This window comes from Macaca fascicularis, chromosome 7, assembly GCF_037993035.2.
Source record: "Macaca fascicularis isolate 582-1 chromosome 7, T2T-MFA8v1.1".
NCBI lineage: Eukaryota > Metazoa > Chordata > Mammalia > Primates > Cercopithecidae > Macaca > Macaca fascicularis.
The window spans coordinates 141,548,059-141,563,374 of NC_088381.1; the positions used below are offsets into that span (position 1 = coordinate 141,548,059).

Below are 15,316 nucleotides of genomic sequence, written 5' to 3' on the forward strand. Positions count from 1 at the left end.
TCAGATTCAGGGTTCTACACCGAATCTTGTTTCATTGTTTTTGTTTCTGAATCTTGCCCATGCCTTTGTAGATAGTACCTTTATAAAACTCTCCTCAGTTACACAGGCTGAGAGTGCCACTTGCTTATTGCCAGAACTCTGTATGCACACAACCCAAAAGGGACTCTGCCAGTGATTAGATTTGTGAGATAAGAAACAAAACTTTCACTGGGTACTAACCCTACAGGTGTGTCAGTGTAGTGTTTTTACACATTAGCGCATTTAATGGTCACAATAAGCCTTTTCAGATAAGAAAACTGATATTTAGAGGGTTATGTTTCTTGCTAAAGATCACCAGGTATTAATACTAAGGATCAGGGTCAGACCGGAACTCGGCTAGGTCTGCCTCCCTAAACATCAGCTTTGCTCCAGGTACCATTAGCTCTGGAAAAAAGGCTTGGTAAGGGACTGAGGGGTAAAGGATGGATTACGAACATGTTTCTCCAAGGGGTCACCTGAGAACAATCACCTGGGATGCTTTTTCAAAATCTAGATTCTTAAACTGTATCTCTCTCAGTCCTTTAGTTCTCAGTGGTTTTTGTGCCTCTATTTCGACACTCACCACATTGGATTGCAGGAATAAGGAATAGCCACTAACTCGCTCTCTTTTTTTTTTTTTTTTTTTTTTTCCCCAGACGGAGTTTTGCCCTGGTTGCCCAGGCTGGAGTACAATGGTGCGATCTTGGCTCAGTGCAACCTTTGCCTCCTGGGTTCAAGCAATTCTCCTGCCTCAGCCTCCCAAGTAGCCGGGATTACAGGCATGCGCCACCACACCTGGCTATTCTGTATTTTTAGTAGAGATGGGGTTTCATTGTGTTGGTCAGGCTGGTCTCGAACTCCTAACCTCCAGTGTGATCCGCCCACCTGGGCCTCCCAAAATTCTAGGATTACAGGCATGAGCCACCGCGCCCGGCCGGATTGGTCATTAACTCTTATTTCAACAGATACTCCTTCATTTGGGACACTGGTGTATTTGCACAAATTCTAGCGCTCCACGCAGCGGCCTGGAGCCTGTCCCCAAGTCCAACCACTGGGAGTAGTGTTAAGGGTTCCGCCCTCGACTCCTTTCAAGCACTGGGCAAAGCCGCCAGGCCCGCCCACTGACGCCGGGGAGCTGAGTCGTCCCTCTTCTACCCAGGTCAGGATGGCAGCGACGCTGATCCTGGAGCCCGCGGGCCGCTGCTGCTGGGACGAGCCCGTGCTCATCACCGTGCGCGGCCTGGCCCCGGAGCAGCGGGTGACGCTGCGCGCGTCCCTGCACGACGAGAAGGGCGCGCTCTTCCGGGCCCACGCGCGCTACCGCGCCGACGCCCGCGGCGAGCTGGACCTGGAGCGCGCGCCCGCGCTGGGCGGCAGCTTCGCGGGGCTCGAGCCCATGGGGCTGCTCTGGGCGTTGGAGCCCGAGAAAGCCTTGGTGCGGCTGGTGAAGCGCGACGTGCGGACGCCCTTCGCCGTGGAGCTGGAAGTGCTGGACGGCCACGGCCCTGAGCCCGGGCGGCTGCTGTGCAGGGCGCAGAACAAGCGCGACTTTCACCAGCCGGGGGTGCGGCGCGAGCCGGTGCGCGCGGGCCGGGTGCGCGCCGCGCTCTTCCGGCCGCCGGGTGAGTAGTCTGCCCAAAACTTGGTCGAGCTCTGCGACCCCCACCTGCCCTTTTCCTGTCCTGGGAATCACGTGATTGTGGAACATCCCTGAACTTTTTCCTTCGCTCCAGAGTCTGTCATGGATTCTGAGTCTCTGGGCTCCCACTGTTGCCCAGGCTGGAGTGCCGTGGCTGGATCGTAGCTCACACTGCAGCCTCGAACTCCTGGGCTCAAGTCTTCTCGCCTCAGCCTCCTGAGTAGCTGCTCCAGTCTTTCTTTTTTAAGTTTCACGTCCCTCCCTGGAGGCACTGCCACTTTCGCTCTGTGCTGAATAGTGCATTCAACTTATTATATATTTATTGAGAGCCACTATGTGCCAGCCGTGTGGTTTTGTTTGAATACGATATGGGCAAAACCTTAAGCTGATGTGCAAGAATGATTTTTGCCTCAGTTCACATCAAACTTCCAAAGAAGCTAAAATCCACAATAGTGGCAATACCCTTTAATTGTTTAAAAACACACACAAAACTGCCTGACAGTCCTCTCCCTTCTATCATAAACATTGTTGTACTTGGTTCTCAACCTGCAGTGATTTTGCCGCCTTCCCTGGGGGAAATTTGGCAATATCTGGAGACATTTGTGGTTGTCATTCCTGAAGGGAGAGGTGCTATTGGCATCTAGCAGGCAGAGGCCAGGGATGCTGCTAAACATTCCACAATGCACGGGACAACCGCCAGAACAAAGAATTGTCTTGCTCAAAGTGTCTGTACTACTGAGGTTGAGGAACCCTAGTCTAAGTAAACACAAGATATTTGCTAGGTAAAGGTAACCCAGAAAGAAGGCTCCTGATTAATCCCTTCTAACTAAATTCCTGATTTAAACCTCTACCATATAAAAATGCTGAGCCGGGCACAGTGGCTCAGGCCTGTAATCCCAGCACTTTGGGAGGCTGAGGTGGGCAGATCACTTGAGCCCAGGAGTTCAAGACCAGCCTGGGTAACATGGTGAAATTCTGTCTCTACAAAAAAAAAAAAAAAAAAATTGAGGCAGGCATGATGGTGCACGCCTGTAGTCTCAGCTGCTTGGGAGGCTGAGGTGGGAGGATTGTTTGATATCAGGAAGTAGAGGTTGCAGTGAGCCGAGATCACGCCACTGCATTCCAGCCTGGACACCAGAGTGAAACCCTGCCTCAAACAGCAACAACAACAAAAAATTCTAGAGTTGCAACAGCACACAGAATCCTTAAACTGAATTCTGTGATGATTCTCCAAAAACAAGAAAACTTGCTTTATTTTTACGGCTCTTCAGCAATTCTTAGCCTTAACTCGTGGCTGCCCACTACACTGTGAATTCCTGGGGCTGGAATTGGGTCTTACAGGTTTCTAAATATTCATGTTCCTAGAGGCTTTTGCAAGGTTATAGTAAGAGTTCAATAAATCATAGTGTCTGGGCCAGGCACAGTGGCTTACACCTGTAATCCTAGCACTTTGGGAGGCTGAGGTGGGTGGATCACTTGAGGCCAGGAGTTCAAGACCAGCCTGGCCAACATGGCAAAACCCCACCTCTACTAATAATATAATACAAAAAAAATTAGCCAGGCATAGTGGCTCACACATGTAGTCCCAGCTACTAGGGAGGCTGAGGTGAGAGAATTGCTTGAACCTGAGAGGCCGAGGTTGCAGTGAGCCAAGATCACGCCACTAGACTTCAGCCTAGGCAACAGAGCGAGGCCCTGTCTCAAAAAAAACAAAAAAAAAAAAAAAAAAAGAAAAACAACACATACTAAGAATCAACTAAAACCTTTCATTAAAAACAAACAAGGCGGCCAGGCGTAGTGGCTAATGCCTCTAATCCCAGCACTTTGGGAGGCTGAGGTGGGTGGATCATGAGGTCAGGAGTTCAAGACCAGCCTGGAGAAGATGGTGAAACCTCGTCTCTACTAAAAATACAAAAAATTAGCCGGGCATGGTGGCGGGCGCCTGTAATCCCAGCTACTTGGGAGGCTGAGGCAGGAGAATTACTTGAACTCAGGAGGCAGAGGTTGCAGTGAGCCGAGATCATACCACATCACTCCAGCCTGGGCAACGGAGAGAGACTCTGTCTGATAGAAAACAAAAAACAAACGAAACAAAAAGAAACAAACAAGGCTGGGCACAGTGGCTCACGCCTGTAATCCCAACACTTCGGGAGGCTGAGGTAGGCGGATCACCTGAGGTCGGGAGTTTGAGACCAGCCTGACCAACACGGTGAAACCCCATCTCTACTAAAAATACAAAATTTGCCTGGTGTGGTGGCACATACCTGTAATCCCAACTACTTGGGAGGCTGAGGCAGGAGAATCGCTTGAACCTGGGGGGAGACAGAGGTTGCAGTGAGGTGAGATCGCACCATTGCACTGCAGCCTGGGCAGCAAGAGTGAAACCCTGTCTCAAGAAAAACAAAAACAAAAAAACAAACAAGCAAAAAAAAAACAGGCTGAGTGTAGTGGCTCACACTTAAAATCCCAGAACTTGAAGAGGCCAAGGTGGGAGCATTGCGATGGGAGGATTGCTTGAGGCCAGGAGTTCGAGACTAGCCCAGGCAGCATAGTGAGACCCTGTTTCTACAAAAAATTAAAAATGGGGCCTAGCTATTTGGGAGGGTAGCTACTTGAGGCTGGAGGGTCACTCGAGCCCAGGGATTCAAGGTTACAGTGATCTACAGGCTACAGTGCAGTGGTGTGATCATAGCTCACCACAAACTAGAACTCTTAGGCTCAGATGATCCTCCCGCCTCTGCCTCCTGAGTAGCTAAGACTATAGGCATGTGCCATCATGTCCAACTAGTTTTTTAAAATTTTTTGTAGAGACAGGGGTCTTGTTATGTTGCCCAGGCTGGTCTTGAATTCCCAGCCTCAAGTGATCCTCTTATCTTGACCTCCCAGAGCACTGAGATTATAGGCATGAACCACCACGCCTGGCCTCATTATGTTATTTCTAACTTGGTTTATCTTTGTTTGTGAAAATAATTTCTATTATTATCATTATTATTATTATTGAGACAGAGTCTTGCTCTGTCGCCCAGGCTGGAGTGCAGTGGTGTGATAATAATTTATATCATTAAAAATTTTTAGGCCAGTTGCGGTGGCTCATGCCTGTAATCCCAGCACTTTGGGAGGCCAAGGTGGGCAGATCACCTGAGGTCAGGAGTTCAAGACCAACCTGGCCAACATGGCAAAACCCATCTCTACTGAAAATACAAAAAAATTAGCTGGGTGTCTGGTGCATGCCTGTAATTCCAGCTACTTGGGAGGCTGAGGCAGGAGAATTGCTTGAACCCAGGAGGCAGAGGTTGCAGTGAGCCAAGATTGCGCCACTGCACTTCAGCCTGGGCGACAGAGTGAGACTGTCAAAAAAAAAATTAATTTCAATACCTTTTGGTGTACAAGTGGTTTGGGGTTACATGGACGAACTGTACAGTGATGAACACTGAGATTTTAGTGCACCTGTCACCTGAGTAGTGTACATTGTACCCAATATGCAGTTTTTTATCCCTCTATATTATTATTATTGTTTGAGAAAATAAGACATTTTGTTCTTTTTCTGCCAATCTGTCTACCCCCAATCTCCTTGGCTTCAAAAACTTGTTTGCTTGCTGTCTTTTGAGACTCTAAAGCTCCTTGTGATTTGTGATGTTCTCCAGGCAAGGGGCCCTTTCCTGGGGTCATTGATCTGTTTGGGAGTGGCGGTGGCCTTTGTGAATACAGGGCCAGCCTCCTGGCCGGACACGGTTTTGCTGTGCTTGCCCTGGCTTATTTCCGATTTGAAGACCTCCCTGCAGATCTGAATGATGTACGTCTGGAGTACTTTGAAGAAGCCGTGGACTTGATGCTGCAGCATCCAGAGGTGCGTTCTGGTGGCCACCTGAGTGTAGAAGAGAGGGGGCAGAGCTGACGCAGGGCGGAATCCCAACACTGGGAACTAGAAACATGCCAGGAGACACCAAGTCTCCTTCAAAAACTACTAGGATGGAAGCTGGGCATGGTGATGTGCACCTGTAGTCCCAGCTACCTGGGAGGCTGAGGCTGAGGGATTGCTTGACTCCAGGAGTTCAAGACCAGCCTGGGCAACATTTAGTGAGACCCCTGTCTCAAAAGAAGTTTTTATACTAGGATTATTATTTCCATTTTCTCCCATCTCTCTCTAATCCCTTAAGACTTGACTATTTAGTTGTCTTTGTAATTGTGTACCAAAATTCAAAGAGCACAGGACTAAAAAGAGTTCTGGCTCTGTGTCTACCACAGAGTGGCCTTATGATTCTGAATAAAGCAGTTACTCTCTCTGGAGTTCAATTTTCCTCCTTAATAAGATTAACATAAATGTATATAGAGAAAATGACCATAAAGAGATATTTTTTGAGACAACTGGAGACATTTGAATAAGAATGGTATATTTGATTATATGAAATAATCGTTATTAATTTTGTTGGGTATGATAATGGTATTATGGTTTTGTACAGAAAGTCCTTATCTGATAACAGAAATAATCAATTAATTAAAACATTTTGGGCCGGGTGCGGTGGCTCACGCCTGTAATCCCAGCACTTTGGGAGGCAGAGGCGAGCAGATCACTTGAGGTCAGGAGATCGAGACCAGCCTGGCCAACATGATGAAACCCCATCTCTACTAAAAATACAAAAATTAGCCTGGCATGGTGGCGGGCACCTGTAGTCCCAGCTACTTGGGAGGCTGAGGCAGGAGAATCGCTTGAACCCAGGAAGCGGAGCTTGCAGCGAGCCGAGATCACGCCACTGCACTCCAGCCTGGGCGACAGAGCAAGACTCTGTCTCAAAAAAAAAAAAAAACATTTTGGCCAGGTGTGGTGGCTCACGTCTGTAATCCCAGCACTTTGGGAGGCTAAGGCAGGCAGATCACTGAGGTCAGGAGTTTGAGACCAACCTGGCCAACATGGTGAAACCCCATCTCTACTAAAAATACAAAAATTAGTTGGGCATGGTGGTGCACACCTGTAATCCCAGCTACTCGGGAGGCTGAGGCAGGATAATTGCTTGAACCCAGGAGGCAGAGGTTGCAGTGAGTCGAGATTACACCATTGTACTCCAGACTGGGCAACAAGAGTTAAACCCCATCTCAAAAAAAAAAACAAAACAAAAACCACAGCAACAAAAAATTTTGGTATAACTAAAAATTGAATGATATATACTCTTTGTTATCATCCAAGTTTAAAGAGACCGAGACATTCTAATGTTAAGATATAAGATGTTCTTCAGGGTTCTTTCCCCTATAACCCCCAATGCTCTTGGGATCTGGCACCCCAGAATTCTCTGCCAAACAGCTCTGATCCTGCTTCCAGGCCCTAAGCCTCTTTTCTGGGTTCATCAGTGTGTATATACCTAGGCCTTAAACATGCAGGCTGGGGTGTCCACACACATGTGTGAGAGGCCCCTTAAGGTCCATGAAGGAGCCAGTGATGGAAGAGAAGGAGTGTGGTGCAGGGCCCAGGGGCAGGCCTCTCCTGTGTGTCACATTCCAGTACAGAACTCCAGTGGATTCCAGGATTTTAAATTTGAGCCTGACCTTATGAATTGTTATGGTGGTATATTTATCAAGGCAGAAGAAAATAATATACTGTATTTAACAGTTTGTTCATTTGATTTATAATTTTGAAATATTTAGGTATCGGGTGTCTGGGCCTCTGTGTATACTCCTGACCCAGTCCTCATAAATATTAGGGGATGATCCATTACTAGGAAATCAGTTGATTTGCTTATTAGAAGACATATTTGAACTTTGCAGATTGTTGGATAAGGAAGGAAAGCAAATAATAGTTAAGAAAGCTACTGTCAGGGCATGGTGGCTCATGCCTATAATCCCAGCACTTTGGGAGGCCCAGGCGGGTGGATCACTTGAGGTCAGAAGTTTGAGACCAGCCTGATCAACATGGTGAAACCCTGTCTCTACTAAAAATACAAAAATTAGCCAGGCGTGATGGCGGGCACCTGTAATCCCAGCTACTCGGGAGGCTAAGGCAGGAGAATCGCTTGAACCCGGGAGGCGGAAGTTGCAGTGAGCCAAGATTGCACCACTGCACTCCAGCCTGGGGGACAGAGCGAGACTCCATCTCAAAAAAGAAAAAAAAAAAAAAAGAAAGAAAGCTACTTGGAGAATGTAAAATCACTGTCTGTGTCCTCCATTTGTGAACTCTAAGCTTGTTTCCTTCTCTTTTTCCTCAACAGGTGAAAGGTCCTAGTATTGGGCTTCTTGGATTTTCCAAAGGAGGTGACCTGTGTCTCTCAATGGCTTCTTTCTTGAAGGGCATCACAGCCACTGTTCTTATCAATGCCTGTGTAGCCAACACAATAACTCCTCTACATTACAAGGATATGATTATTCCTAAACTTGTCGATGATCTAGGAAAAGTAAAAATCACTAAGTCAGGATTTCTCACTTTTATGGACACTTGGAGCAATCCCCTGGAGGAACGCAATCACCAAAGTCTTATTCCATTGGAAAAGGCCCAGGGGCCCTTCCTGTTTATTGTTGGCATGGATGATCAAAACTGGAAGAGTGAATTCTACGCTCAGATAGCCTCTGAAAGGCTACAAGCTCACGGGAAAGAAAGACCCCAGATAATCTGTTACCCAGAAACAGGTCACTGTATTGACCCACCTTATTTTCCTCCTTCTAGAGCCTCTGTGCATGCCGTTTTGGGTGAGGCAGTATTCTATGGAGGTGAGCCAAAGGCTCACTCAAAGGCACAGGTAGATGCCTGGCAGCAAATTCAAACTTTCTTCCATAAACATCTCAATGGTAAAAAATGTGTCAAGCACAGCAAAATATAACATTGTAGCCACAGACCAGATACCATTAATAAAAATCCTGTTCATACAACTAGTGTTGGGCGGGCTTCCTTCCTTCCTTCCTTCCTTCCTTCCTTCCTTCCTTCCTTCCTTCAAGTCTCACTGTGTCACATAGGCTGGAGTACAGTGGCGTCATCTCGGCTCACTGTAACCTCCACCTCCCAGGTCCAAGCTATTCTCTGACCTCAGCCTCCCGAGTAGCTGGGATTACAGGCGCATGCCACGGCACCCAGCTAATTTTTGCATTTTTAGTAGAGACAAGGTTTCGCCATGTTGGCCAGGCTGGTTTTGAACTCCTGGCTTCAGGTGATCTGCCCACCTCAGCCTCCCAAAGTGCTGGGGTTACAGGTGTAAGCCACCACACCCAGCCTGTGTTGGGTTTCCCAGAGCCCGTAGCAACCTTTTTTGTGACGAAGCAACCATCTCAGCTTCTTTGTCTGGTTCTCCCTGATTCTCAACCTTTGCAACCTGCCTTCCTTCACCGCTGGGTCCACATAGGCTTAACCTTGATCTTATTTGTAGGACCGGTCTTCACCTTAAGCAAGAGAAATGTAAGAAGTGCTTTCCCAATTCCCAGTTGCTGGCCCAGCTTTGGCCTCGTGTCCCCTTTCTGAGGACTGACCTTTGGTATTGCTCTGGAGTCTCATATCCCCTTTGGCCCTAACTGACCATGTCTGAGTCTTGGGAACCTGCCCACACGAGTGCCTTAAGGAATGGACTCTGCCTCATTCTCTCTCTCTTTTTTTTTTTTTTTTAAGATGGAGTCTCGCTTTTGTTGCCCAGGCTGGAGTGCAATGGTATGAGCTTGGCTCACTGCAACCTCTGCCTCCCAGGTTCAAGCGATTCTCCTGCCTCAGCCTCCCAAGTAGTTGGGACTACAGGCTCACGCCACCATGCCCAGCTAATTTTTGTATTTTCAGTAGAGATGGGATTTCACCATGTTGGCCAGGCTAGTCTCGAACTCCTGATGTCAGGTGATCCACCTACCTCAGCCTCCCAAAGTGCTGGGATTACGGGTCTGAACCACAACGCCCGGCTCTACCTCATTCTTGCCCATACACATGGCTGAATGTTTACTCAAGACTTCTCCCTGGGCTAGGCGTGGTGGCTCATGCCTGTAGTCCCAGCACTTTGGGAGGCCAAGGCATGTGGATCACCTGAGGTCAGGATTTCAAGACCAGCCTGGCCAACATGATGAAATGATGAAACCTAGTGTCTACTGAAAATACAAAAAATTAGCCGGGCAAGGTGGCGGGCGTCTGTAATCCCAGCTACTTGGGAGGCTGAGGCAGGAGAATCGCTTGAACTCAGGAGGTGGAGGTTGCAGTGAGCCGAGATCGCGCCACTGCACTCCAGCCTGGGCAACAAGAGCAAAACTCTGTCTCAAAAAACAAAAAACCCTTGTCTCTGAACCCTAATCTGAAGACCAGGAGCATTATACCTGTGGATATACTTCCTTTATGTTTGCCAGGGGATTCCCAGTCACTATATGGGCATTGCTTGCCTGGAGGAATGCCTTGCTGCCAAGATTTTCAGGACAATACTTTGCAGGCAATGGCCTTCATCTTTGATGTCATGTTATACCTACCAAATCGGACTTCATCCCACAACCATCTAGTCCAATTACCCTCCTCCTGAGAAGGACTGGGACCTGTCTGCCTCAACCCACTGCAATATACTGGGAACTATCTAGAGTCATAACAGACCAGAGCAGAGAGTCTTCTTTGAGCATAAGAAAGTTTTCCTGTGATTTCACGGCACATCCCATGATTTTCTGAGTACGTACAAAATCCTTCACCAATTTGAGTCTATCCAAGCAAATGCCCATTAGATCTTATCGATGAAAAGAAAAGTTCCTTAGAGGTAACTTAATTTTGATCAGTTGTTAAACTCTGTGTTGAGTATAGTCATTCACCATGTAGTATAATTTTCCTTTCCTTTTCCTTCCCTTTTCTTTTCTTTTCTTTTCTTTTCTTTTCTTTTCTTTTCTTTTCTTTCTTCAGTCTCACTCTGTCATCCAGGCTGGAGTATAGTGGCATGATCACGGCTCACTGCAGCCTCAACCTCCTGGGCTCAAATGATCCTCTCACCTCAACTTCCCAAGTGGCTGGGACTACATGCAAGCACCACCACACCTTTTTTTATTTTTTGTAGAGATGAGGTCTCCTTATGTTGCCCAGGCTGGTCTCCAACTCCTGGGCTCAAGCGAACTGCCCCCCTAGGCCTCCCAAAGTGCTGGGATTACAGGCATGAGCCACTGCCCCTGGACTGTGTAGTCTTAATTTTCTATGATGTGAATTCTGGGAGCCTGTGCTTTAACTCACTCCCAGGTGGATCTGCTACTGTAGAGATGCTCTTGGGGTGTGAGATCACAGGAGGAAGATAGGAGGAAAGTGGCAGGGAGGATAAGAAAGCAAAGGCCAAAAAGGTAGTCCCAGAAGTCATGCAGGAGGATGACTCTACATCTATATGTATTAAAGCACTAGGGCAGGACAGCCCTAGACCTCAATTTCTTCCTTACAGATAAAGCAGCCTAGAAATGGCATACACTGACTAAAGATATTTGCTTGCTTTTCCCTGAGAGGTGACTGTATGTGGCCACCTGTCTCCAAGATTTTTTTTTTTTTTTGAGATGGAGTTTCGCTGTTGTTGCCCAGCCTGGAGTGCAGTGGTGCAATCTCAGCTCACCGCAACTTCTGCCTCCCGGGTTCAAGTGATTCTCCTGCCTCAGCCTCCCTAGTAGCTGGGATTACAGGCATGCACCACCATACCTGTCTAATTTTGTATTTTTAGTAGAGACAGGGTTTCTCCATGTTGGTCAGGCTGGTCTCGAACTCCTGACCTCAGGTGATCTGCCCGCCTTGGCTGGGATTACAGCCATGAGCCACCGCGCCTGGTTTGAGATTTTTATTTCAAAAGAATCTCAGGTTGTTATCAAGCCATTCAAAATGGAGTAAAGCAATATGAAGTAGAAGGGAGAAAGAGAAAAGTTATCCATAAAGTTAAGCTGGAAATGAGGCTTAACAATAACAGTGCTTATTATGGAATCCTACGCCCTTGCCTGGATTGACAACTCATTCAGTCATGTATTTTATAGTGGGTTTTTTGTTTGTTTGTTTGTTTTTTGCTTTTTTTGAGACAGAGTTTCACTCTTGTTGCCCAGGCTGGAGTGCAGTGGTGCAACTTCGGCTCACTGCAACCTCTGCCTCCCAGGTTCAAGCAATTCTCCTGCCTCAGCCTCCCTGTAGCTGGGATTATAGGCATGCATCACCATGCCTGGCTAATTTTGTATTTTTTCAGTAGATACTGAGTTTCACCATGTTGGTCAGGCTGATCTCGAACTCCTGACCTCAGGTGATCCGCTCGCCTCAGCCTCCCAAAGTGCTGGGATTACAGGCATGAGCCACCATGCCCAGCCTTATAGTGGTTTATGCAAAGAAGGAAACCTAATTAGTTATGCAAAATTTACAACTTTCATAAAATAAAAGCCAAACTTAGAAATCAGTTTCTTCCAAAGATAGTTGTACTAAGAAACATTAAGTGATATAAAGGGTGGTGCTATAGTTTAGATGTTGTCCTCTCCAAATCCTATGTTGGAATTTGATCCACAGGTGGGCATGGTGGCTCATGCCTGTAATCCCAACACTTTGAGAGGCCCAGGTAGGAGGATTGCTCAAGGCCAGGAGTTTGAGACCAGCTTGAGCAAAGTAGCAAGACCCTGTTTCTACTAAAAATGTTTTTAAAATTAACCAGGCATGGTAGCAAACACTTGTAGTCCCAGCTACTTGGGAGGCTGAGGCAGGAGGATTGGTTGAGCCCAGGAATTCTAGCTATGATGATGCCACTGCATTCCAGCCTAGGTGACAGAGCAAGATCCTATCTCTAAACAATAAAGAGAAATTTGAATCCCAGTGTTGGAGGTGGGGCCTAATGGGTGGTGTTTGGGTCATGAGGGCCAACCCCGCAGGAATGTCTTGGTGCAGTCCTCTCTGTGAGTTCCCACAAGAGTTCCCCTGAGAGCTGATTGTGAAAAAGAGCCTGGCACTTCCTTCCCCTCTTTCCTGCTTCTCTCTCGCCATGTGATCTGCACACACTAGGGCTCTGTCCCTTCTGTGGTGAGTGGAAGCAGTCTCAGGCCCTTACCAGAAGCAGATGCGGGCACTGCGCTTCTTGTACAGCCTGCAGAACCGTGAGCCAAATAAACCTCTTTGTGACCAGGGCCAGTGGCTCGTGCCTGTAATCCCAACATTTTGGGAGGTTGAGGCGGGACGATTGCTTGGGACCAGGAGTTTAAGACCAGCCCAGACAACATAGTGAAACCCCATTTCTACAATTTTTTTTTTTTGATACTGCATCTTGCTCTGTTGCCCAGGCTGGAGTGCAGTGGCGCAATCTTGGCTCACTGCAACCTCTGTCTCCCAGATTCAAGCGATTCTCCTGCCTCAGCCTCCCGAGGAGCTGGGACTACAGGCGCCCGTCACCACGCCTGGCTAATTTTTGTATTTTTAGTAGAGATGGGGGTTTCACCATGTTGCCCAGGCTGGTCTCAAACTCCTGACTTCAGGTGATCCACCTGCCTCGGCCTCCCAAATTGCTGGGATTACAGGCGTGAGCCAACACGCCCTGCCCCCCCAAATTTTTTTTAACAAAAATTAGCCAGGTGCAGTGGTACCCACTTGTAGTCCCATGTACTCAGGATGCTGAGGTGGGAGAACAACTTTAGTGTAGGAGGACAAGGCTACAGTGAACCATGATCACACCACTGCACTCCATCCAGCCTAGGTGACAAGAGCAAGACTGCTCCCCGCCACCCCAACAAAAAACCTCTTTTTAAACTAACTCTTCTTTATAGCAACACAAATGCACTAAGACAGGTAATATCTTCGAGGATGCTTCTACAGTAGACGTAAATCCCAGCCGAATCCGGGCTCACACAGTTTAGAAAGGAGTGCAGCCTGGGGTTTCTGTCTATATGCCTCATCTATGAAATGGGCATAATAATAGTAGCTACTTCACGGGGCTGTTGTGATTAAATTAGACAATCCATGTAAGGTACTTAACATACTTTACTTTTCAAATACAGGTAGACTTTGTTTTATTGGGCTTTGCTTTATTACATTTTCCACAAGTTAAAGGTCTGTGACAACCCTGTGTCAAGAAAGTCTATCAGCACCATTTTCAACAACTTGTGCTCACTTTGTGTCTCTTTGTCACATTTGGTAATTCTCACAATACTTCGGTCTTTTCATTATTGTTTACTTATTTATTTATATTTGAGATGGAGTCTTGGTCTGTTGCCAGGCTGGAGTGCAGTGGTGTGATCTCGGCTCACTGCAACCTCCGTCTCCTGGATGCAACGATTCTCCTACCTTAGCATCCCAAGTAGCTGGGACTTACAGGCGCCCACCACCACACCCAGCTAATTTTTGTATTTTTAGTAGAGGTGGGGTTTCAACATGTTGGCCAGGATGGTCTCAATCTCTTGACCTTGTGATCTGCCCGCCTTGGCCTCTCAAAGTGCTGGGATTACAGGTGTGAGCCACTGCGCCAGGCCTATTTTATTTATTTTATTTTTTAGATGGACTCTTGTCACCCAGGCAGGAGTGCAGTGGCACGATCTCGGCTCACTGCAACCTCCGTCTCCTGGGTTCAAGGCTGAGGCTGCCTCAGCTTCCTGAGTAGCTGGGATTACAGGTTCATGCCACCATGCTCAGCTAATTTTTGTATTTTTAGTAGAGACAGAGTTTCACCATGTTGGCCAGTCTGGTCTCGAACTCCTGACCTCAGGTGATCTGCCAGCCTTGGCCTCCCAAAGTGCTGGGATTACAGGCATGAGCGACCATGTCCAGCCTTTTTCATTATTATTATATCTGTTACGGTGATCTTTGATGTTACTCCTGTAATTGTTTTGGGGCTCCAAAAACTGCACCCACATAAGATGGTGAACTTAATAAATGTTGTGTGTGTTCTGACTGTTCCACCAACTGGACTTTCCCATCTGTTTCCCTCTCCTCAGGCTTCCCTATTCCCTGAGACAAAACAATATTGGAATTAGGCCAATTAATAACCCTACAATGGCCTCTAAGTGTTCAACTGAAAGGAAGAGTCTCAGGTCTCTCACCTCAAATCAAAAGCTAGAAATGATGAAGCGTATGGAAAGCCAAGATAGGCTGAAAGCCAGGCCTCTTCCCCTAAGCAGTTAGCCAAGTTGTGAGTGCAAAGGAAAAGTTCTTGAAGGCAATTGAAAGTCCTACTTAAGTGAACACAGTAAAACATCCTTATGGCTGATTTGGAGACAGTTTTAGTGGTCTGGATAGAAGATCAAAGTAGCCACAACATTCCCCTCAGCTAAACAGCAGGGGTGTCCAATCTTTTGTCTTTCCTGGGCCACATTGGAAGAAGAATTGTCTCAGGTCACACATAATATACAACAACGCTAATAATAGCTGATGAGCTTTAAAAAACATCGCACAAAAATCTCATAATGTTTTAAGAAAGTTTACAAATTTGTGTTGGGCCACATTCAAAGCCATCCTGGGCTGCATGCAGCCCACAGGCTGTAGGTTGGGCAAGCTTAAGCTAAAGCCCAATCCAGAGCAAGGCCTTAACTCTCTCTTCAATTCTATGAAGGCTGGGAGAAGCTAGGAAGCTGCAGAAGAAAAGTTTGAAGCTAGCATATGTTGGCTTATGAAATTTAAGGAAAGAAGCCATCTCCATAACATTAAAGTGCAAGTTGGCCAGCTGTGATGGTGCATGCCTGCAGTCACAGCGGCTCTGGAGGCTGAGGAAGAAGGATCACTTGAGCCCAGAGGTTCAAAACCAGCCTGGGCAACGTAGT

The 15,316-nt window shown here is 47.2% G+C and overlaps 1 protein-coding gene across 2 annotated transcripts; it reads left to right on the forward strand.

Annotated features, from left to right (window-relative positions):
* Nucleotides 1-1,147: 1,147 nt before the first annotated feature.
* ACOT6 (acyl-CoA thioesterase 6) lies at nt 1,148-8,509 on the forward strand. Of its 2 annotated transcripts, XM_005561723.4 has the most exons (3): nt 1,148-1,640; nt 5,302-5,504; nt 7,855-8,509. In XM_005561723.4, exons 1-3 carry the CDS (start codon nt 1,184-1,186, stop codon nt 8,458-8,460), a joined length of 1,266 nt encoding a protein of 421 aa, XP_005561780.2. In that variant the 5' UTR covers nt 1,148-1,183; the 3' UTR covers nt 8,461-8,509. The 2 variants fall into 2 exon arrangements, with proteins under 2 accessions (XP_005561780.2, XP_073853850.1); XM_073997749.1 differs by lacking the exon at nt 5,302-5,504.
* Nucleotides 8,510-15,316: the final 6,807 nt, after the last annotated feature.